The 24684-nt window shown below is 40.2% G+C and overlaps 1 protein-coding gene across 1 annotated transcript in view; it reads right to left on the bottom strand.

Annotated features, from left to right (window-relative positions):
- LOC309858237 (activating signal cointegrator 1) overlaps window positions 1-23304 on the bottom strand; it is a gene marked incomplete at its 5' end in the record, with an annotated part of 42926 nt that extends 19622 nt beyond the window's left edge. Inside the window, 5 exons of the mRNA XM_082750903.1 lie at window positions 6374-6465; window positions 8937-9061; window positions 14741-14928; window positions 17727-17853; window positions 23089-23304. Of these exons, the coding sequence (XP_082607029.1) occupies window positions 6374-6465; window positions 8937-9061; window positions 14741-14928; window positions 17727-17853; window positions 23089-23304 (748 nt within the window). The remainder of the gene's footprint in view (window positions 1-6373; window positions 6466-8936; window positions 9062-14740; window positions 14929-17726; window positions 17854-23088) is intronic.
- Between the last annotated feature and the right edge of the window lie 1380 nt (window positions 23305-24684).

The following is a 24684-nucleotide window of genomic DNA, read 5'->3' as shown; positions in this document are numbered from 1 at the left end:
CTTAAATTTCCTCGTCCCTAAAAGAGGGGTAACGATACCTTGTTGTTGTTATTGTAATGAGGATAAGAACATACATGATAGGTAATATAATAGCTGATCTAAAGTGATAGATTTTATTATTACTACCCTTTAATGCTAATTCAAAAGCCATATGCTTAATAAAGTCTTTTTTTTTTTTTTTAAAGATTTTATTTATTTATTTGACAGAGAGAGATCACAAGTAGACAGAGAGGCAGGCAGAGAGAGAGAGAGGGAAGCAGGCTCCCTGCTGAGCAGAGAGCCCGATGCGGGCCTCGATCCCAGGACCCTGAGATCATGACCTGAGCCGAAGGCAGCGGCTTAACCCACTGAGCCACCCAGGCGCCCCCTTAATAAAGTCTTTTGAGATCCCTCCTGCTGGAAGCATCCTTTTCCTCCTTTGAAGTCCTCAGTGACACTCTACTTTTCAAGACAGTAATTTTGCTTTTTATTTTGTATTTGTTTGTTTACATTGTTACATTTTGTTTACATTTGTTTACATTGCTTTTTATTTTGTATTTGTTTGCTTACATTTGTATTTCATCTGTCTAGTAGTCTTTCAAACATTCTGAGAGCAGAACCCATGGCTCATTCACCTTTCTGTTTCTTTTAGAGTCTAAAACAATGTCTAATTTATGGTAGGCATTCAAGTGTTTATAATAATACTTAAGAAAATCTTAAGAATTATATGTTCATTTTCAGAGGCATCTTGGTGGCTCAGTCAGCTAAGCATCTGCTTTCAGCTCAGGTCATGATCCCAGGGTCTTGGCATTGAGCTCCGTGTCGGGTTCCCTGCTCAGCAGGGAGTCTGCTTTTCCCTCTCTCTCTATCATTCTCCCTCTGCCCCTTACCCATCACCTGTGCTCTCTTTCTCAAATAAATTAATTAAATCTTAAAAAAAAAAAAAAAAAAAAAAGAATTAGGGGCGCCTGGGTGGCTCAGTAGGTGAAGCCTCTGCCTTCGGCTCAGGTCATGATCTCAGAGTCCTGGGATCAAGACCAGCACTGGGGGATGCCTGGGTGGCTCAGTTGGTTAAGTAGCTGCCTTCAGCTCAGGTCATGATCCCAGCGTCCTGGGATCGAGTCCCACATCGGGCTCCTTGCTCTACAGGAAGCCTGCTTCTCCCTCTGACTCTGCCTGCCACTCTGTCTGCCTGTGCTCGCTCTTTCTCTCTCTCTCTGACAAATAAATAAATAAAATCTTAAAAAAAAAAAAAAAGACCAGCACTGGGCTCTCTGCTCAGCAGGGAGCCTGCTTCTCCCTGCCACCCGCCGCGGACGCCTGTCTTTATGCCTACTTGTGATCTCTGTCAAATACATAAATAACATCTTTAAAAAAAAAAGAATTACATGTTCATTTTCAGATGAAAAGCTAAACATCAAAGAACTTCTATAAATGCACAGATAAGTGTTACTATTTCTCTCCTCTGTTTGGGATAAGAACAATAGAAAGTATAATGCTTTCTGGATTATTAAAAAACATACATGGTTGTCCTCAACTCATGCATGTGGGCACCTGACACTCAGGTTATAAAACAACTGTAGAGAGAGTTTGTTCTGACCTAGAAGTTCTAGTAAATATTCTAGTCTTCATGAGAATTCTGAAAATACATTCCCTGTTTCACTCAAGTGAGCTGTGATTTTAAAGAACTGCCTAGAGTCAGACTAGCTGTGGCAGATACTCAGTTCCCTTCTTTGTTGGGTCTCTGACACAGCCCTCATGATCCCTTAGGAATACACATTTTTAGGTTTATAAATATGCAGGTTTTCTCAGTACAACAGAGAGGACATTTTAACACATTATTAAAAGGTTTTATTTATTTATTTGTCAGAGAGAAAGAGAGAGAGCACAAGTAGGGAGAGCAGCAGGCAGAGGGAGAAGCAGGCTTCCCACTGAGTAGGGACCCTGATGTGGGGCTCAATCCCTGGACCCCAGGATCATGACCTGAGCCAAAGGCAGGCACTAAACTGTCTAAGACACCCAGGCATCCCCATTTTCCACATATTAAAAGAAATTTTGCAGGGGCTGGTTTGCTTAGTCGGTAGAGAATATGACTCTCATCTCAGGGTCATGAGTTCAGGCCCCATGCTGGGCATAGAGGTTACTTTGAAAAAAAAAGAAAAGGAAAATTTGGGGAATTTGGGGACTCCACATTTTTCAAAGCTAATGTCTGGTTTGAATATTGATATTCCTTCATCCTCTAATTTCTCACCTCTTAGATCAGCATACAACACATTGGTGATAGATGATTTCCATTCTATTTTTATTAATCGTCCTGAAGATCTGTATCACTTGGATACCCTTATAGGAGAAGGAACAAGTAATACTCTCTTCCCAATGAAGACTTCAATTCTACTCCTATGTCAATTACATAGGCACCCAGCAGAATTGCTTCAGCAGAGCTCTTTAAAGACAGGGTCTTGGCTATTATAAAAGCCATAAGATCAAATGGACTGAAGGGTCAGTATGCTGGCAGGAGAGGAATGGATTTAGTCAGAAGAAACAGAACAATCAATGACCTTGGAAATTTCAGACAAATCAGATTATTGAAGGCAGGATATAAATAGCACAAACAACACAGACAAGTAGAAACAAAAGCCACCAACTCAACTTTCTGTTTGAAAACTTGTTGGGTCTAGAGAACTGTTCAAACCACAGCTGCTAATGGTTATGGATTTGGCAATCAAAATGTCTTTGTTAAAAAAAAAAAAAGTTTTAACTGCCTTACTATTGAGGTTACAAACCACAGCCTTGATGTATTGTTGCAGTCAACATCCTCCCTGCTGTTTTTGAGAGCTTACATCTGCTGCTGGCAGATAAAATGCTGGCAAACGGCATGGGCTCCTTCCAAGGGAATACAGGAGAAGTTGTAACTAGATGACTCTCATCTACCTTTCTCTCCTGAGTTGAGCCCACAGCCTTTTCTGTATCATTCCTACTTTGTTTAGGTTGATTCCCTGCCATTACTCAGGAGGGCTGAGGGTCCAGTGGGATTTTTTTCTGGCACAAATTATCCAGCCAGCCATACTACTCTTAGAAGATAAAAGGAAGAGGAGTTCTTAGCTCAGGGCAAAGCAATTTTAGCACATATTTTAAAAAATCAGTCAGAGTATAGTGTACTTGATTTTAAACAACCACTAATAAAACATTGTTTTTTTGTTTGTTTGTTTGTTTTAAGAGACTAAATGAAAACACTATGTCAGAAATAGTGAGGGCTTAGTATATTTTAACTTATCAAAGAAAGGCCAAGAATGTGAGGTCAGGAAGTAAGTTACTGAGTTTCTCTGGGGAAGGAAAAAACTAGGAACAATATGGAGAAGTAAAATGTGGTCCAAATTACTTAGGAGATTAGCTTCAGTGGAAATAAAAATTACTAGATCTACACTGGTTTTCAAGGAAAATATAATTCAGCTGGGTGATGAGAAATGAGTGTGAAGATGCAGAAAGAAGACACAGGTCAAGAAACCAATTTCTGGGGCGCCTGGGTGGTTCAGCGTGTTAAGCCGCTGCCTTCAGCTCAGGTCATGATCTCAGGGTCCTGGGATTGAGTCCTGCATCGGGCTCTCTGCTCACCGGGGAACCTGCTTCCTCCTCTCTCTCTCTGCCTGCCTCTCTGCCTACTTGTGATCTCTCTCTGTCAAATAAATAAATAAATAATAAAATCTTAAAAAAAAAAAAGAAAAGAAAAAGAAACCAATTCCTGGATGATTCTCCCTCATTTTCATAGATAACCTGTGAGAATAAAAGAAAACCAAACATATGTCGACTAAAACTTTCTAAGTTGTATATACCACAAGATACCAGTTCTGCAGTTAGTAACTAGGCAGTGTGCATGGGGTGAGGAGAAGGGATTTTATGGTCTAAAAGTTTTTGGAACACTGCATGTTATATCCACTAGATGTATCAGCGTCATAATGCACACTAGCATGTTAATGGACCTGAAAAAGTCTGCAGTAAACAAACACATTTATTTGATACAAATTCATTTTCCAAATACATGTGTCCATAGACAATCACCTCCCCCGTTTTTATGTCTCCAGAGAACACTTATGCATGGAATAGTTTGGGAAACGCTAGTCTAGAGCTATTACTCCTCAACTTTCAACTCATTATTACAGAAATGAGAATAAGGTTTGTAAAACAGGCTAGGTAATCACATTTCTTACATCATAGAACCCTAGGTTAGGGACAGGCAGATTACCAAAGAGGCTTCAGACATTTTCTAAAAGGCAGCCAAACACCAAAGCTATAACTTTTTAAAGATCCTTACCTAATACATAATTTCAAATAGGTCTACTATCAATTCTGAATACATTCTTGAGCTACCCCCAAACACAGAAAAGAAACAGTGGGGGAAAGCCCCAGAAAAGCTGATCATAGGGAAAATGGGTAAGGGATTCCTGTTTAATGAAGCCTACTGTTTGGGGATATTCTAACGTCATACATTGGGAAATTCATAGGGAGAGCTGCCAGGACTTCCAGCTGGGAACATATGGGAGGATTCCTATATTTCTATGTGCAGCCCTCACTATCCTCAGGATAAAAGACATAATCTAAGCTTGAAGAGGAGTATCATGCTGACCTGAGAGGTATCTTTGAGAAACAAAAAAGATTTATTTTGTTAATTAGATTTCTAATTCCCATAAACTTGCTACACTCCATAGGCTAGGGTTACAGTTTCTATCCTTCTCTACACAAACCTATGGCAGAAAGAGGATAGGCTGTCTAGTGATTGAAATCATTTGACCTTATATCAGATGGTGATTTGCTTGATCAACAAATAAGAAAATAAAGGAAGGCCTTACCAAACCCCCCACCCACACTGCCAGATGCTCCTGAGTTCCCATTCAGAATGCAAATATCCTAAAAAGAAAATATATTAATAACATATTAGGTCGTACTAAGCTATTAATGACTGTGAGAGTCTTTAAAACTATAAAGTCTGGGGCACCTGGGTAGTTCAGTTGTCTAAGTGTCTGCCTTCAGCTCAGGTCATCATCTCAGGGTCTTGGAATTGAGCCCTGCATTGGGCTCCCTGCTCAGCTCCCTGCGTCTCTGCCCCTCACTCCCCCCAGCTCATAGGTTTGCACGTACATGCTCTCTCTCAAATAAATAAAATCTTAATAAAAAAAAACCAAACCTTATAAGGCCAATACCAATGTATAGAATTTTTATAATTTTTACTTCTAGACTGAAAAAAAAGGAGGGGGCTGGGGAGGGAAAGGAAGAGAGCAAAGAAGATCCTAGAAAAATGGTGAAAGACCCACAGGGGCATAGGCACAAGAGTGTGGAAAACAACCACATGTCTATGGTTTGCCTAAGTTTGGACCAGGTAATAAGGGCAGAACCAGAGGCGAGGGATCAAATTCATGCCAAAATGCATGCAGTGTACTCATATACATAAAGTAATCAAAGAGGACTGAGGAGGCAATCCACAAGAAAATGAAAGAAAACTAAATGGATACTAACTATTGGTTAAAATCTACGAGGAAAGGGTAGGGAGAGTCAGATAGAGAAGAATAGTTTTTATAAACGGTAATAACAATATTGAAAAGCAAATAAATCTGGAAAACAATTTACTGAAAAAATGAAACTGAAGAACATTTTCCTAGGCACAGTGGTTGCCTAAAACAACTGTTCAAAGAACAGGAAAACCATATTGTTAGATAAGATGCTTCAGGCTCCAAGGATAGAATTTCCCATTCTGATTTTTGCTGGTCTGAGTATAAATATAAGGCTCTAAATCAGTTCTCCAATTAAGCTAAAGTCCTTCAGCTCCCTCTGCTGTTCAAAAATGAACTCTAGTTATGTCAGTCCAATTTTTAGTGATCAAAATAAACAAAAATATATACCTATATACATGCATGCGCACAGGTGCACACACACTCTCTCTCGCTCTCTTAAGTATACCCAAAATATGGCACAGTCCAGGAAATCAGAATTCAAGCATACCTGCTTATCATGAATTCTCTGGCATGGACCAAATGTTCCAAAATAACAAATCCTATCATTTCCACCACCTAACTGAAATAATTTAAGGGATAATGGAGGGTTTCTTTACCAAAAGCGGCAAAGTTTTACGAAAGGAAAAGGACCCTATACTCTTTAGCCTAGTTGGGGCAATAGTTTGTCACGCAGACATGTACATGCATCAGAAACCAAAACATCACTAGTTTTTCTGTTTCTGACCTGATCCTTTCTCTTTCCAATATTTCCCTATGAAAAGATTATCCTCACAAGTCTGAATTCAGTTGCTAACACCTTACTATCTCCACGATATTCTGTGTTGAAGGATCTACAAGTCAACTATGGTAGCAAACCAAGCATGTATCCAAGAAAATTACTCTTTACTCACCTGATCCTTAAACTGCTTCTGGGACAAGCAGTCAATGAGGTCCACACAGCCCAAAAGACAACCTGATGGATAGTCGTTAGGAAATTCCACATCTGAATCAAGAACAACAGAAGGATCATATAAATTTCCTTTTCTGTGACCCTGAAACTGCCCAATCTGATTCCAATTCTGAACAAATCACTTTCTCTCTTATGTATTTGTAGACACAGAAAAAAAAATGATGTTTTTATTTAGCACAACTGTTTGTATTTTAGCAAAAAATTTAGTGAGTGGCTGGCTTAGTCCACTATCCACATCCTAAGCTATTAAAAAAAATTGCCCTTACACCATCAAAGTTCAAGGACCCTATAACTCCAAACAAATCAATTCCACCTATACTCAGCTGGACTAGCTTTGAATTTGGTGGTGATGGGTTTTGGAAACAAGCTATAGATGTGAAGAGAAAAACCAAAAAAATATAGGAATGACAGAACATAGGGAGTTAGAAAAAAAAATAAGACAATACAATTTTTTTTTTACTTTTATTTATTTATTTGACAGAGATCACAGGTAGGCAGAGAGGCAGGCAGAGAGAGAGGAAGGGAAGCAGGCTCCCTGCTGAGCAGAGAGCCCGATGCAGGACTGGATCCCAGGACCCTGGGATCATGATCTGAGCCGAAGGCAGAGGGTTTTTTTGTTTTTTAAAAAATATTTTATTGGGGCACCTGGGTGGCTCGGTGGGTTAAGCCTCTGCCTTTGGCTCAGGTCATGATCCCAGGGTCCTGGGATCGAGCCCCACATCGGGCTCTCTGCTCTGCAGGGAGCCTGCTTCCTCCTCTCTCTCTGCTTGCCTCTCTGCCTACTTGTGATCTCTGTCAGATAAAAAAAAAAAAAAAAAAAAAAAAAAAAAATTTATTTATCTATTTGACAGACATCACAAGTAGGCAGAGAGGCAGGCAGAGAGAGAGGAGGAAGCAGGCTCCCCGCGGAGCAGAGAGCCCGACGTGGGGCTCGATCCCAGGACCCTGGGATTATGAACCACTGAACCACCCAGGCGCCCGAAGGCAGAGGTTTTAACCCACTGAACAACCCAGGCGCCCAAGACAACACAAATTTAAAACAAGCCAGTCAGGGCGCCTGGGTGGCTCAGTGGGTTGGGCCGCTGCCTTCAGCTCGGGTCATGATCTCAGGGTCCTGGGATCGAGTCCCGCATCGGGCTCTCTGCTCCGCGGGGAGCCTGCTTCCTCCTCTCTCTCTGCCTGCTTCTCTGCCTACTTGTGATCTCTCTCTGTCAAATAAATAAATAAAATCTTTAAAAAAAAAAAAAAAAGCCAGTCATATCAGTCAAAAAGAAAAATGTGCTTTTAAGAAAATATGAACTTTTGATTCCTAAAATTTTGGTTTCCTAAAAACTTTTAAGGGTAGCTCTGTAATAATCCTCTCATTCTACCTTTAAAACAACTGTATGAGTTAGATAAGAGGAAGAAAAACAAGACACCTAAAGGTCAGAAGTGGTTTTTAGGATCCAAACTTGATGTGCTTGGGATGACTTCCAAAATACACTGCTTAAGTCAACCAACTCTGACCTGTCCAAATCCCACAGCAGATATCTATTTGGGTCACTCCCCCCAAAAAATTCTTACTGTGGTTGTTCTTCCCAATCTAAAGATCCCAGAGTTTATAGTAGTCATTTTGCTCTCACAATTTAAAAGAGAGAGAGAGAGAGAGAAGGAAATAAAGAAAAAGGAAGGAAGAAAGAAAGAAAATAAATTTCCTCAGATGAAATTAAAACTGACTCAAGTCAGTTAAGCATCTGATTCTTAATCTCTACTCAGGTCTTGATCTCAGGGTTGTAAGTTGGGCTCCTTGCTGGGTGTGATGCCTACTTAAAAAAAAAAAAAAAAAAAAAAGAGGGGCACCTAGGTGGCTCAGTGGGTTAAGCCTCTGCCTTCGGCTCAGGTCATAATCTCAGGGTCCTGTGATCGAGCCCCACATTGGGTTTCTCTGCTCTGTAGGGAGCTTGCTTCTCCTCTCTCTCTGCCTACTTCTCTGCCTACTTGTGATCTGTCAAATAAATAAATCTTTAAAAAAAAAAAAAGAAAAAAATTAAAACCAGTTGGTCAATATCTGGTGTTAGGAACTGTTATTTTTCTTTTCTTTTCTTTTAAAGATTTTATTTATTTATTTGACAGCAATCACAAGTAGGCAGAGAGGCAGGCGGTAGCGGTGGGCGGGGTGGGGCTGGGGAGCAGGCTCACCGCTGAGCAGGGACCCCGATGTGGGGCCTGATCCCAGGACCCCGAGTTCTCGACCTGAGCCAAAGGCAGATGCCTTAACCCACTGAGCCACCCAGGCACCCCTGTTATTTTTATTTTCATTGGATGATGAATTAATGATTTGAACAGCTATCTATGACCTGATACCTGTTCATGAAACAAATATACACAAAGATAAAAGTCCCTCTCATACCAACTCACCCAGAAAAAATAAACTCATAGGAAGAAGGAAATGAAAGAAGATGAACATCAACAACAATGACTTCTCTCCATCAAATAATACTGAAAGGAGAATATACGGGTGTTACCTTTCCCACGAAGAACACGATATGTAGTCTGGAGTTCTGAGACTTCTTGAGGGGAGGGTCTTTTGGCTGTGGCTGCAATCCAAAGTCGTCCTCTGTGAGGAGTGTACCAGCTTCTGCCCTCCACCCTTAAAACAATCACAAATTGAGAAGGAAGGGTTTAAATTCTAGTATCCCAGTGGATCTTATTTAAAACAGCAAATCTTCCAGTTGAACCAAGAGATCTATAGAAAGTATTTCACAAAGAGGGGTATTTTGTGTGAAAAACATTTAATACCCTTCACTAGAGTATGAACCCTGTTCTCCAGCTTTTCCTATCATCAGAACAAAGACAATTCGGGCATCTGGGTGGCTCAGACGATCAACTGTCTGCCTTCAGCCCAGGTCATGATCCCAGGGTCCTGGGACTGATTTCTGTATCGGGCTCCCTGTTTAGCAGGGAGTCTGCCTCTCTTTCTGCCTGCCGCTCCCCTCTGCTTGTGAGGGTGCTCTCTCTCTCTGACAAATAAATAAATGAAATCTTAAAAAAAAAAAAAAAAAACAAAGACAATTCATCTCTTTCAGGTCCTACTTTTTACCTGATCTCTGTAACTCAGAATAGCTCTCAGTACCTTTCACTAGCCTTGGAACTTCTACCACCCAAATCTTATTTTTTTTTTAAGATCTTATCTTTAAAAAAATTAATAATAAAATAAAGATTTTATTTATTCGAGAGTGAGTGAGAGAGAGAGAGAACATAAGTGGGGCAAGGGCAGAGAGAGAGGGAGCAGCAGACTCCCCACTGAGCAGGGAGTCCAATGACATGTGGGGCCTCAACCCTGGGACTCTAGGATCATGACCTAAGCTGAGGGCAGATGCTTAACCAACTAAGCCACCCAGGTGCCCCCAAATCTTACATTTTCAAGGTATCTAAGTTGTGCCACAAAAAAGGAAATCCTTGCTCTTCTCTGAGTGAAAAGCTAACATTTTCTTGGAAGCTTTGTTAATCGTTCTCTAACCTAACAGAAAAAACCTCACCAACACATAAATCTCTAAGAAGAGTACTTTTATAATCATTACTTAATAGAATTTAAGTAAATGAAAATACTTATCATCTTCACTCTTTAAAGTATAACCACTTTCAATTATATTTTCTAAGTATTCTATAAAGGATTCTGTTCTTTGTAGATAATGAAACAACTTGACTAGTTCGAAAGAATCTTTAAGTGGAATAACAATGCATTCAAAAGAATTTAATTACTCTCCAAGAATTATAAAAAGATGTTCCTGGGGGAGGGGGAATTGGGCAAAATGAGTGAAGGAGAGAGGGAGATACAGGATTCCAATATTGAATGAATAACTCATGGGAATAAAAAGCAGTTATTTTTCTTTCCATAATTACAAGGATATTGTAATAGCAGTAAAATGGGAAACATGTGGTGAACAAAGCATAATGTATAAACTTGTCAAGTCACTAAACTGTACATCTAAAACTAATGTATCACTGAGTGTCAAGTATACCCAAATAAAAAAGAAAAGAAAAAGAAGAAAAAGGATGTTCGTCTTTTGGTTCCAACCAAATGAAGTAAGTACCTTGATAACATACCCCTATTACAAAATTCTTACAATGGAAAATAGGGACTTTCTCACATCCTTCATTTTCCAATACAGATGAAGTGAAAGAGTGCCAGACACAGAGCAGGTGATCAATAATACATGAAGAATGAATCATTAGCTTTCTTCTCTCCACACCGAATCACCTGAAGGGTTATTGGGAAACCGGTCTCACAAATGTGGCAGAACTACCCATTTTATTTCAGTGGGAAATAACTTATTGTGGGCAGGATGCTGCTCATCTGTTCTTTTTAGTAACAAAATCTGAAGAACACAAATCCAAAATAGGATGAGAGAAATGTAAACATTCTCATTGTCTCAGCAGAAGGCAAACTGTTTAGCTTTCTACTTTGGAAGATGGAAAAGATAGCCGATAGAAAACTGAATGAGAAAAACACGTATCTGAGGGCCCAGCTGCTCTGAAGCAGAAGCAGATTCACACACATTTGTTCTTTTTTTTTTCTTTTTAAATTTTATTTATTTATTTGTCAGAGAGAGAGCAGAGGCAGGGGAGTAGCAGGCAAAGCAGCCAGGGGAGAAGCAGGATCCCCACTGAGCAGGGAGCCCAATGTGGGACTCAATCCCCGGTCCCCAGGATCATGACCTGACGCTTAATCGATTGAGCCACCCAGGTGTCCCTCACACGCATCTGTTCTAATGACACTACACACATGAACTATAAAACAATTACAAGCCAAAGCAAGAAGGCCTGATCTTCAAGAGGGGAAAAAAATGGTAATGAAGGAGGGAAATCACAACTAATAATGAAAACACCAAAGTAGAAATGACTGATCCTAAATGCCAATAAAAAATTTTCTTTCAGGGGCGCCTGGGTGGCTGGCTCAGTGGTTTGGGCTGCTGCCTTCGGCTCGGGTCATGATCTCAGGGTCCTGGGATCGAGCCCCGCATCGGGCTCTCTGCTCCGCAGGAAGCCTGCTTCCCTCTCTCTCTCTCTCTCTGCCTGCCTCTCTGCCTACTTGTGATCTCTGTCTGTCAAATAAATAAATAAAATCTTTAAAAAAAAAAATTTTCTTTCAGAAGAAAAATAACTGAAGCTTACTCAGTAAGAATGGAAAAAACACTCTGAAAACTTGAACTCTAGTTCCATCTCTGCTGCAAACGAGCTTTTTAATTCAGAGAAAGCTACTTTATCTTTGCTTACCTAAGTGCCTTCATTTGTACAAGATTATAAACTGGCCTAATCTCTTTCATAGAGCTACTACTTTTAAAACTGTAAAAAGCTATTTAAATATAAGGTATTATTGGGGCACCTGGGTGGCTCAATCGTTAAGCCTCTGCATTTGGCACAGGTCATGGTCCTAGCGTCTTGAGGTCAAGCCCCCCATCCGACTCCCTGCTTGGCCTGCTTCTCCCTCTCCCACACCCCCCACCCCCGCCCCCAGCTTATGTTTCTTCTCTCACTGTGTCTCTCTGTGTCAAATAAATAAAATCTTTAAATAAATAAATAAATGGTATTATTACTATTATGAGTTAGGACACTGCCTAGGAATAATAAACTCTAAAGGCAAAATAGAAAGGGAAAAAAAAGATATCTGCTCCTCTCACATTCATTGCAGCATTATGTACAACAGGCAAGACATGGAAACAACCAAATGTTCACTGATGGATGAATGGATAAAGAAAATGTGGTATATATGCACAATGGGATACTATTCGGCCATTTAATTTAAAACATGGATAGAGCTTGAGGGCATTGTGCTAAATCAGACAGAAAAAGACAAATACTGTATGATCTCACTTATATGTGGGATCTGAAAAAAAGCAAACTCATAGATACAGAGACCAAACTGGTGGTTGTCAGAGGTAAATGGGTGAAGATAGTAAAAATTTTCAGCTATAAGGTAAGTAAGTTCCAGGGAAGTAATGTACAGCTGGTAACTACAGTTAACAATACTGTATTATATAGGGGCGACTGGGTGGCTCATCTGCCTTTGGTTCAGGTCATGATCCAGAGGTCCTGGGATTGAGCCCCACGTTGCACCCTCGCTCATCAGGGAGCCTGCTTCTCCCTCTCCCTCTGCCATTCCCCCTTGCTGCTCTCTCTCTCAAATATATAAATAAATAAATAAATTTAAAAAATACTGTCTAGTATATTTAAAAGTCGTTAAGAAAGTAGATCTTAAAAGCCCTCATGTCAAGAGCAACTGGGTGGCTAAGTTGGTAATGCATCTGCCTTGGGCTCAGGTCATGATCCCAGGGACCTGGGACCAAGCCCCATGCCCTGCAGCCATTAGATTCCCTGTTCAGTGGAGATCCTGTTTCTCCCTCTCCCCACCTCCCCAGAATAAATAAAATCTTTTAAAAACAAAAAGAAATTCTCATGACAAACAAAAAATTTATAACTATGTGAAGTTATGGATGTTAACTAAACTTATTGAGGCAATTTTAAAAAAATATATATACTTCTATATCAAATCATTATATTGTACACCTTGAACTAATATGTTATATGTTAATTACATTTCAATAAAATTGGGAAAAAGGGTGGCACCTGGGTGGCTCAGTGGGTTAAGCCTCTGCCTTCAGCTCAGGTCATGATCTCAGGATCCTGGGATCAAGCCCTATGAAGGGCTCTTTGCTCAGTGGGGAGCCTGCTTCTCCCCTCTCTCTGCCTGCTGTTCTGCCTACTTATCATCTCTCTCTCTGTGTCAAATAAAAAGATAAAATATTTAATAAAATAAAATAAAATTGGGAAAAAAAGATAAATGAATATGTTGCAATGATAAAGTGAAAGAAGTAAAACATAATATATATTATGGTCTCACTGTATAATTTGCACAGGAAAAAATATAAGTAAACCCTCTAAAATGCTAACAGTAGCTGTTTCTTTCTTTTTCTTTTTTTTTTTTTTTTTTTTTGTAAAGATTTTGTTTATTAATTTGACAGAGAGTAATCACAAGTAGATGGAGAGGCAGCCAGAGAGAGAGAGAGAGAGAGAGGGAAGCAGGCTCCCTGCCGAGCAGAGAGCCCGATGCGGGACTCGATCCCAGGACCCTGAGATCATGACCCGAGCCGAAGGCAGCGGCTTAACCCACTGAGCCACCCAGGCGCCCCTTCTTTTTTTTTTTAAAGATTATTTATTTATTTATTTGTCAGTGATAGAGGGAGAGAGAGCGAGCAAGCACAGGCAGACAGAGAGGCAGGCAGAGGCAGAGGGAGAAGCAGGCTCCCTGCCGAGCAAGGAGCCTGATGTGGGACTCGATCCCAGGACGCTGGGATCATGACCTGAGCCGAAGGCAGCTGCTTAACCAACTGAGCCACCCAGGCGTCCCTTATTTTTCTTTTATTAAAAAAAGATTTTATTTATTTATTTGACAGAGAGAGAGCACAAGCAGGCGGAGTCGCAGGCAGAAGGAGAGGGGGAGGGTCCTGGGATTGAGCCCCACATCAGGCTCTCTGTTCAGCGGGAAGCCTGCTTCCCCCTCTCTCTCTGACTGCCTCTCTGCCTACTTGTGATCTCTGCCTGTCAAATAAATAAATAAAATCTTTAAAAAATTTAAATTTAAATTTAAATTTAAATTAAAAAAAAAAAAAGAGGTACGACTGGGTGGCTCAGAGGGTTAAGCCTCTGCCTTTGGCTGGGTCATGATCCCAGTGTCCTGGGATCGAGCCCCACATTGGGCTCTCTGCTCAGCTGGGAGCCTGCTTCTCCCTCTCTCTCTGCCTGCCTCACTGTCTACTTGTGATCTCTCTCTCTCTCTGTCAAATAAATAAATAAATCTTTAAAAAAAAAAAAGGCTTTCTATAAAGATGAAAAAATGGTACTCTATTCTTTGTTATGATTAGGATTCTTAGTTTTTCTAAACTCAGTTTTTTTAAGCTATTCAGTAAAAACACTACTACCAAATCAATTACATGAATATATTGCTGAAATTTCTATGTGAAGAGTATTATAAATAATCACTAAGTTGGGGAAAATGAATTCTAATCCACATTTTTTTTTTAAGAGAGAAACAGAGAGGTTGGGCGGGGGTGAGGGGGAGAAGGATAGAGAATCTTAAGCAGGCTCCATGTCCAGGATAGAGCCCAACTCGAGGCTCCATCTCATAACCCTGAGATCATGACCTGAACCAAAATCAAGAGTCAGATGCTTGACCAACTGAGCCACCCAGCTACCTCCCTAATTCATAATTCTAAATCAAGCTTATGTCACTATAAAATCTTCCACTGCCAAGATTCATTTCTATCCTTACCTTTTGATCCCTCTGACAAGCAGAGAGGCCCAAGGCTGATGCATAGAGAGGCACCAGCCACCATCAAAGCCTTCCTGAAAATCTTGGTCCTGGATTCGCAGCTGGTGCCGATAAGAGTTGAATTCTAGTTCTGATCCTGCTGAATGGAATGCCTTCTTCTGTGAGGCTGCACCTGTCTGGTCTATCCACTACACAAAAAAGAAACCAAACATACAGTTTTGTCTGACAAGGAAAGAACATGGGGTAGATATACAAAATGAGATGAATGCTTATAATGAAGAAATCATACTGGGCACAGTTTTCTTAAAGTTTATACCATATTTATCTGAAACAAGGCCAAAAATGGTAGTAGGTTTTAAGATGATAAAATCTGGAGTTAGTTTAGATTTCTTAGCTTTTGGCTTATTTGATAATTTGTTGGGGGGAAAAACTAGAATAATAGTTTTGGAATAATAGTTCCAAACAATTATTTAACTTTTAACAGTTTTAGTTTTCTCAACTATAAAATGTGGGTGTTGGACTAAGTTAATCTCTAATAATCTTTCTGTAATAAAGTTTTATGATTCTAATCAACTGCATCATATCTTTTTTTTTTTTCAAGATTTATTCTTTTTTTTTTTTAAGATTTTATTTATTTATTTGACAGAGAGAAATCACAAGTAGATGGAGAGGCAGGCAGAGAGAGAGAGAGGGAAGCAGGCTCCCTGCTGAGCAGAGAGCCCGATGCGGGACTCGATCTCAGGACTCTGAGATCATGAACCTGAGCCCAAGGCAGCGGCTTAACCCACTGAGCCACCCAGGCGCCCAACTGCATCATATCTTAATAAAATAAACATTTATTAATACTTGACTATGTGAAGCACATAAAGTATAAAAAAGATACAGTTCTTTCTTTCAAGGAACTTATAATCCTAGTAGAAGACAAACACATAAATAGCTATCCAAAATCTAAACCAGAATAGAGTAAATATTACACAGGGATAGAGACCTTAACTGCGAATACCCAGGAAAGACCCATCCTTTATGGGGCAAATAAGTGGTTTCATAAACATGTTGGTGTTTGAACAATTTTGAGGCCCACATTCTCTGTTCTAGTTCTACTACAGTTCTAGTTTATATTACTGGTTTCTCTATTCCCACAGCCACTTTCCTAAATTAATCTCTTATATTTCTATAATACTGTTATAGACCTTAGTAACTGGTCTCCTCATCTGCTGCCCTACCAGTGTTACAACATTAACCTGGCTTCTCATTATCTCCCCACTGCACTACTGCAATAACCTTCTTAGGAATTTCCTTGCTTCTAGTCTTACTCCTCTCTCCAATCTGTTCTCTATATAGGCATGGAAGTCATGCTAATCTTCTGCTTTCTTTAAAGACTTCCCTTTGCTGACTATGGAATAAAACCAGACTCCTCAGCATGAGACATAAAGACTTTCATGGTAAGATGATGTCTACTGTACTGGGTTGAGTAGTATGCCCCCTAACACTTATGTCCATCCAGAACCTGTAAAAGTGACCTTATTTGGGAATAGTCTTTGCAGATGCAATTAAATGAAGATACGGTCATGTTAGGTTAGGTTCAACCCCAAATCCAATGACTGGTGCCTTTATTAAATGGAAGAACAAGGCCGCCTGGGTGGCTCAGTCAGTTAAGCGGCTGCCTTCGGCTCAGGTCATGATCCCAAGACCCTGGGATCATGACCTGAGTCATGGGTTTGAGCCCCGCATTGGGATCTCTGAGCAGAGAGCCTGCTTCTCCCTCTCCCTCTGCCTGCTGCTCTGCCTACTTGTGTTCTCTCTCTCTGTCAAATAAATTTTTAAAAAATTATTACAAAATGGAAGAACACTTAGAGACAAAAACATACAAGGAATAAGGCCATGTGAAAATGAAGGCAGACATCAGAATGATGCAGCTACAAACCAAGGGACACTCAGGGACACCAGAAGCTTAAAAGGCAAGGAAGTGTTTGGAGAAAGTGTGTGGCCCTGCCAACACCTTGGTTTTGGTTATCAAACTGTGAGAAAATAAATTTCTGTTGTTTTAACCCAACTAATTGTGATACTTTGTTATAGTTGCCCTAGGAAACTAATACACCTACTAGTCCATCTTTTTTTTTTTTTTCATCTTAACTTTTATACTTAATTACTTCTGGTTCTAACAAATCTACAATGCTCCTAAGCTGCTGAGCCTTTGGTACATGCTGTACCTTCCACCTGGAATTTCCTCCTTAGATTCATCTCATTTGAAATTGTTATTCATCCTTTAAGTCTTCTCTCAAACACTATTTCTTTGGTGACCCCTCACTATTTATGAACTCTTTCTCGAAGTTCTACTCTATGCACATGTGTCTGTCATTGCAATTATCTTTTTTAATTGAAGTACAATTAACATATGCAACTATTTTAAGGAATTCAAATTATAACTTCCCTATAAAAGCCTCTTTTATTCTCAACTGGAAGTACTGTTTCCCTCCCCTGGGTTTCCACCATACTTTATTTAAATTTCTGTTAGTATTAGAGCTGCTATGTAATCTTTTCCCCTACTAATCTATTAGTTTCTTGAGGATAGAAGCAGTGTAACAGTCAGTTTATCACTTACTACTATGCTTGCACATAGTAGATGCTCAATGTATGATGGAAAAAGTGAATGACAACAACAAACATTTTAGTTTAAAATACCATTCCATGGGATTACCCATATTCTATAAAAGGCAGAGAAAGAATATTAACAAAAGGACCATGGGGGTATTGTCTAAATATGTTACTTTTAAAAACCCTCTCTTGGAAAATACTAGGAAGGTAATACAGGTCAACTTGTTAGAAGTGCTGAAAAAATTGGAAAAAACTGGGGCCAGAAAATAAGGTTGGTGGGTGTGTTCAAAGAGCAAATTAGTATCTAAAGGCTATGAAATAGGCACACTTGAAGGAGAAATATCAGGGCCCAAACTTCTCTCATTACCATCTAGAAAAAAGGATCACTAACCTGGGGAGGGGACTGGTAGAGGTTGGGATTCACCAGAACTCCCAAAGGCTCATCAGAAGATCTATTCAGTTTGGTCAATGGTTGATTCAAGGTTCCATTGGCAATTGCCTGTATTGTCTCATCTAGTCTGTGATAACAAACCAAAGGATGCAATAATTGGTAATATTCTTTGCTCAGAATATCCTTACTTACCACAACATAAAATCCTTCAACAATGATAAAATTTGAAATTCAAAGAGGGGTCCATGGATGATCTTCCCTATCCCCACCACCAACTTCCTTCTCTTCACTCCAAGAACCCTAAGGAATATGAGTTAGTAGAAGTTCCAGAACATTAAGAAAATAGGTAGGGCATACTACAATCATTCATCTGCATAACAAGATCACTAAAAATGCCAAGATAAGAAAACATGCATAGAAATAATCTGACCCACAGAAGAGTATTCAATAGCAATCTATTTACTCAACACATTCAATTACTCCTCTGCCCACTCAGAAGTCCCTGTCTACTTCTCCATGCTGATCTGGATTCTATCCTTGCTTCGAGGCCCAGAAGTTCTAATGAGGCACTCTACTGACCTAGCACAAAAGTTCTTACTCCTTTTTCTGAAGTCCTAGTAACACCTACTAATTAAACAGTCAAGGAACCTGCCTCCTTAGTGCAGTAGGCAGCAGGTCAGTCTCATAAACAGTCACGGAATACATCCCATGTTATCCTGTGCCTATGGTGTTTGTTATTTATTTTGGCTCTAAACTCACAAAAGAATGTGATCATTATTCACTTAAAGACTGTAGAACTGGGATGCCTGGGTGGCTCAGTGGGTTAAGCCTTGCCTTCGGCTCAGGTCATGGTCTCGGGGTCCTTGGATCCAACCCCGCATGGAGCTCTCTGCTCAGCGGGGATAGAGCCCTGCATGGGGCTCTCTGCTCAGCAGGGAGCCTGCTTCATCCTCTTTCTCTCTGCCTACTTGTGATCTCTGTCTGCCAAATTAACAAATTAAAGTCTTGGAAAAAAAAAAAAAAACGGTAGAACTAATCTTACTGATTAGTAATAGATCATAAGTCCTGCAGGAACCGTAACTTATTCTTCTTGATATCTATATGTTACTTGCTGTTGTACTCCATGTTCTTGTCAGATGCCTTAGAAATATTTGTAGATAATGATAATTGTGAGGCACAACATAATGAAAAGCTTTTACCAGGAGGAAAGGTCAATTAAATACAATTAATACGATTAAAGAGATATTTGTTAGGAACCTCAGATATCCAAGGCAACTTGGATATCCAGGAGGGGCACCTGGGCAGCTCTGTCAGTTAAGCACTGGATTCTTGATCTCAGCTCAGGTGTTAACCTCAGGGTCCTCAGAGTTATGTGTTCCAGCCCCACATTGAGACCAGCATGGAACCTACTTAAGAAAAGAAAGTGTGGAGGACATGGTTCTTGCCTTCAAGAAGCTCTGAATCTAAACAAGCAGGTTTAAAACAGCTATGAAGGGGCGCCTGGGTGGCTCAGTGGGTTAAGCTGCTGCCTTGGCTCAGGTCATGATCTCAGGGTCCTGGGATCGAGTCCCGCATCGGGCTCTCTGCTCAGCAGCGAACCTGCTTCCTCCTCTCTCTCTCTGCCTGCCTCTCTGCCTACTTGTAATCTCTCTGTCAAATAAATAAATAAAATCTTTAAAAAAATAAAACAGCTATGAAGATGATGAACAAAAACATGGAAGGATGTAGCTATTATACTATGATACAGTTATTGCAATTATTGCTATTATCATCCCACCTGTTGTACCAATTAGGCAGATATTTCAAAAGTGAACATTGAGGGAGAAATTTCCAAACCAAGGAAAAAGCAGAGACATAGGCATGAAGCAAAAAGAAAAGAAAAATAAGAATTTTTTAAAGCATTTTTTTTTAAGATTTTATTCATTTATTTGACAGACAGAGATCACAAGTAGGCAGAGAGACAGGCAGAGAGAGAGGAGGAAGCAGGCTCCCTGCTGAGCAGAGAGCCCGATGCGGGACTCGATCCTAGGACCCTGGGATCATGACCTGAGCCGAAGGCAGAGGCTTTAACCCACTGAGCCACCCAGGCGCCCCTGAAAAATAAGAATTTTTGAGGGAAGAGGTGAGTCTAAATAAAATAAGAGGTGGGGAGACAGTGTGATCTGAAGGAAGGAAATAGATTTGAGATATAACAAATGGGAAGTATATCTACAACTCTAGAATCTATAAAAGAAGTAATACAAATTTTAAAAACAGAAGTAATACAAATAGCTAATCAACACTTTTTTAGAATGTTCAGAATTACCAGCATACAACCAAAGCAAAGAAATGTGAATTAAAATTCTGATGAAATAAATACCATTTTTCATGTGTCAGAAGGGCAATTTTTTTTTTAAATGTTGAGAAAGGGATGAGGAAATTAGCATCTTGCTATCAGGTTATAACTGACAGGTCAAAAAGTATGCATAATGTAAGATACGGTTTGAGATACTGTCCAATTTCACTTCTAAAAGGCTGTGCCACTTTTCATTGAACATAAAAATAATTTTATTATTATAAAGGGAATTCATAACTGGAAAATAAAAATTAATGGGAAAAAGTTAAAAATTCTTAAACCCATCACCCCAAAATAATTTTTTTCTTTTTATCTACGTATCAAGTATTTAATTGGTGAGAATGAATAATTATTTTGAAGTTAGTGGTAGAATTTCTTTTATGGAGAAAATAACCTTTGCTTAGGAAACTTCTATAATGGATTTTCCAGATCTTAAAAGGAAGGCCAAGGATTGGACCTTGTGGCAGCATTATTGTGTTTACCAGTAACTGCTTGTGTGTGTGTTTGAGAGAGACAGTGGGGGAGCACAAAGAAAGAAAAAGAGGGGGCAAGGGAAAGAGAGGCAAGGAAGGGAAGGAAGGAAGGAAGACAGACACCCATGCCATTTGCAAAACAGAAAGCAGAGAGTGAGCTCCTTTCTTTTCAGTGCTATGCTTGCGCCAATACCATATCTCTGAACTCCACATTCAGTAACTTCATGTTGGTAACTTGAAATTGGCCATGATGGAAATTTTTTCATGAAACTTTATTTTTTAGAGCAGTTTTAAGTTCATAGGAAAACTGTACAGAAGGTTTACACATTTCTCATATACTCTTTGCCACCATACATCCATAGTTTCCCCCATGATCAACCATTCCTCACTTAAGTGGTACATTTGTTAAAATTAAGCAGCCTACACTGACACATCATTATCACCCAAAATCCATACTTTACATTAGGGTTCACTCTTGGCATTGAGGCTGTACCATTTTAATAGTCCCATCCACAGTAAAAGAACATCTCGAGTTTCCTACACTCATAGATTATGCAATATTTTATATATATATGTATTTTTTATTTCAGCCAATTTAATGATGTATTATGTTTTAAAATTTGCGTTTCCCTTTTAACTAGTTGAGCATTTTATATTTTTCTTCTTTTTAAAAAAAGAATTTATTTATTTGACAGAGAGAGAAAGGAACACAAGCAGGGGGAGTGGGAGATGGAAAAGCAGGCCTCCCACGGAGCACGGAGCCAGATGCGGGGCTTCATTCCAGGACCTCAGGATCATGACCTGAGCCGAAGGCAGACACTTAACAACTGAGCCACGCAGGCGCCCCTAGTTGAGCTTTTTTTTTTTTTTTAATGTCTATAGGCTATTTGCTTCACCTGTAAATCGTCCTTAACCTTTGCTCATTTTTCTAATGGATTGTTTTCTATGTTTCTTCTAATTTGCAGGAAGTCTTTATATAGATATTCCTCTTTTGACTTAAAAATGTTGACAGTATTCTCTCAGTTTGGTAGAATTTTTTTACTTTATTAAAAATATCTTGGGGCACCTGCGTGGCTCAGTTGGTTAAGTGGCTGCCTTCAGCTCAGGACATGATCTCAGAGTTCTGGGACTGAGCCCCAGGTCGGGCTCCCTGCTCAGGGCAAGTCTGCTTTTCCCTCTTCCTCTGCCTCTCTTTATTTCTTTCTAATCTTTTTATCTCTTCTACAATTAACTATTTAGTCAAACTTATTATCGCAGTATGGTTTGAGGTACAGAGCTAATGTAGATTTTTTCCAAGTCATTGCCCAATCATCCCATCATATATTTAACCCTTTTCTTACTATTCAGAAATGCTACCTGATTCAGGGGCACCCAGGTGGCTCAGTCAGTTAAGCATCGACTCTTGATTTTGGCTTTGGTCATAATCTCAGAGTGGTGGGATGGAGCCCCATGTCAGGCTCTGTGTTCAGCAGGGAATTTGCCTGAGATTCTCTCCCTCTTCCTGTCCCTCTGCCCCTACCCTGACTTGTGCACATGCATGCACTCTCTCTAATAAATAAATCTTTTTTTTTTTTTAAGAAAGGAGAAACGCTATTTCAATTACTAATTTATACATGTGTGGACACAAGCACACATAATTCAAGATTGTTTCTGGATTCCTTTACATTTCATTGATCTCCTCCATGCCCAAACTGTACCTCATTGTTTTAAAAAGTTTATCAAACTACAGCAATTTTCTAGAAGACAAATTCCCCTCACTGTTCATTTTCAAAATTGTCTTAGCTACTTTCTTTTTTTTTTTTAAAGATTTTATTTATTTATGAGAGAGAGAGATCATAAGTAGGCAGAAAGGCAGGCAGGGAGAGATCGGGTGGGGAAGCAGGCTCCCTGCTGAGCAGAGAGCCCAGTGCAGGGCTCGATCCCAGAACCCTGGGACCAAGTCCCGAAGGGAAGTTAGAGGCCCTAACCCCCTGGGCCACCCGGGAGCCCCAATCTTAGCTTCTCTTACAATGATTCCAAATGAATATATAAGTATTTTTAAAGATTTATTTATTTATTTATTTGACAGACAGAGATCACAAGTAGGCAGAGAGGCAGGCACAGAGAGAGAAAGGGAAGCAGGCTCCCCGCTGAGCAGAGAGCCCGATGCGGGGCTCAATCCCAGGACCCTGGTATCATGACCTAAGCCGAAGGCAGAGGCTTTAACCCACTGAGCAACCCAGGTGCCCTGCAAATGAATATATTATTTTTAAAATCAACAAAAATAGAGGTGCCTGGGTGGCTCAGTCATTTAAGCATCTACCTTCGGTTCAGGTCATGATCCCAGGGTCCTGGAACTGAGCCCCATGTCAGGCTCCCTGCTCAGTAGGGAAGTCTGTTTCTCCCTCTCCTTCCATCCCTGCCCTTGCTCACACTCGCTCTCTCTCTTCTCTCAAATAAATAAAATTTAAAAAAAAATAAAATAAAATAAACAAATAACAGATCCATGACAGGGGGAAAGTCCTCTACAGTCAATCTGCCCCCTCCCAAACCCTTTCCGGTGCTGTCCACTTACCTGCTGTGATACTCTGCTAGTGGATTTTCATCCTCCACGATCTTCCTGCCTGCAAAGTCAATGGTGACTTTCTTAGAGAGCCGAGACATATGTCGAAATTCTCTCAGCTCTTCCTCTCGCTTCTGCAGAGTCTCCCGCTCAATTTTAGACAACCACTGGTTAGAATCACTGGCAAAGTAATCTGACTCATCATCAATGACTTGGGTCCTTCGAATGCTAAGGAGGTAAAAAACAGAACACATGTCAACTGGGTCACCTGTTGATAAAACAGGGACTTGATATCCTGAGATTATTACCTCAAATACAGATGCCCAAAAAAGTCCAAAATCAGGTCAAGCTCTGCTTGGTTCCCAGCTTCTGCATATATCTTATCCCCATTGCAGTCTCAGCTCAGCTCTTGAAACTAATCTCACTCTCAGGCAGAAAAAGACACAGCATATAACCCATTATCCTTCTGCCATTTTTTTTTTTTTTTAAACTGGTCCAGCCATAACTGAGCTTCCACCAGGTTTTGCTACATCTGAATTCATGTCTCAGCAGCTTACTCAACATCCCAGACCCTTTTACTGGGACCTTGTCTATTCTTGCTAGGCCCAACTACTGTCCTTTCCCTTAGAAACTAAGGAGTGCTATCCTGGACTATTTAAGTCCTATGGCTTACATTTTCTTTTTTTTTAAAGATTTCATTTATTTATTTGACAGACAGAGATCATAAGTAGGCAGAGAGAGAGAGGGGGAAGCAGACTCCCCATTGAGCAGAGAGCTCGTTGCGGTGCTCCATCCCAGGACCCTGGGATCATGACCTAAGCCGAAGGGAGGAGTTTAATCCACTGAGCCACCCAGGTGCCTCCTACCACTCTACTACTATAAGCCAGTTTCTACCCCTTGCCCCCCAAAACCTATCTCCAGTCCCTCACTAAAACACTAAAACACTGGTCAAATTCTAAGATATGGCCTCAGGCCTATTCCTAAGATCATACTGACAAAGAAACTGAGAACTAGAAGGAATTTTGATGACCCAACCCTCTCATTCTATAGATAATGAGCCTGGGGCTCAAAGAAGTTAAGTGACTACTCAAAATGAACAAATCCAGTCACAACTGATTTTGTGCATAATATACAAAGTGACATAACACACACAGTGATGCCTGTGATATACACAGACAGGCACAGGGAAATACTGAATTTAGATTCATATATAGATTTCAATTTTTCAGGACACAGCTGAAATTCTACAAGTTTTAAAGTAGACTGAGACAGGGAGGTTTCAGAGGGCTCAGGAGAAAACTGGTCCTACATGTGAACCTAAATAATGAAACTGGTACCCTGGAACACATGAGAAAAGGGGGCATTAGCAGGGAGAGACCCCTTTCTAGTTTCCATTTACCCAGAAATGTACTCCATTGCCAATTCTATTTCTAATGATAAAATTTTATTGAGTAGGGACAGAAGTGATATTTACAGGATTAAGAGTAAATATGAGTTAAAAATCTTTGCGATGAGGGCACCTGGCTGGCTCAGTGGGTTGAGCCTCTGCCTTTGGCTCAGGTCATGATATCAGGGCCCTGGATCAGTCCAGCACCAGGCTCCTCTGCT

Source organism: Mustela nivalis (assembly GCF_964662115.1).
Source record: "Mustela nivalis genome assembly, contig: HAP1_SCAFFOLD_2077, whole genome shotgun sequence".
Classification (NCBI taxonomy): domain Eukaryota; kingdom Metazoa; phylum Chordata; class Mammalia; order Carnivora; family Mustelidae; genus Mustela; species Mustela nivalis.
This window is presented reverse-complemented; position numbering and strand designations above follow the sequence as displayed.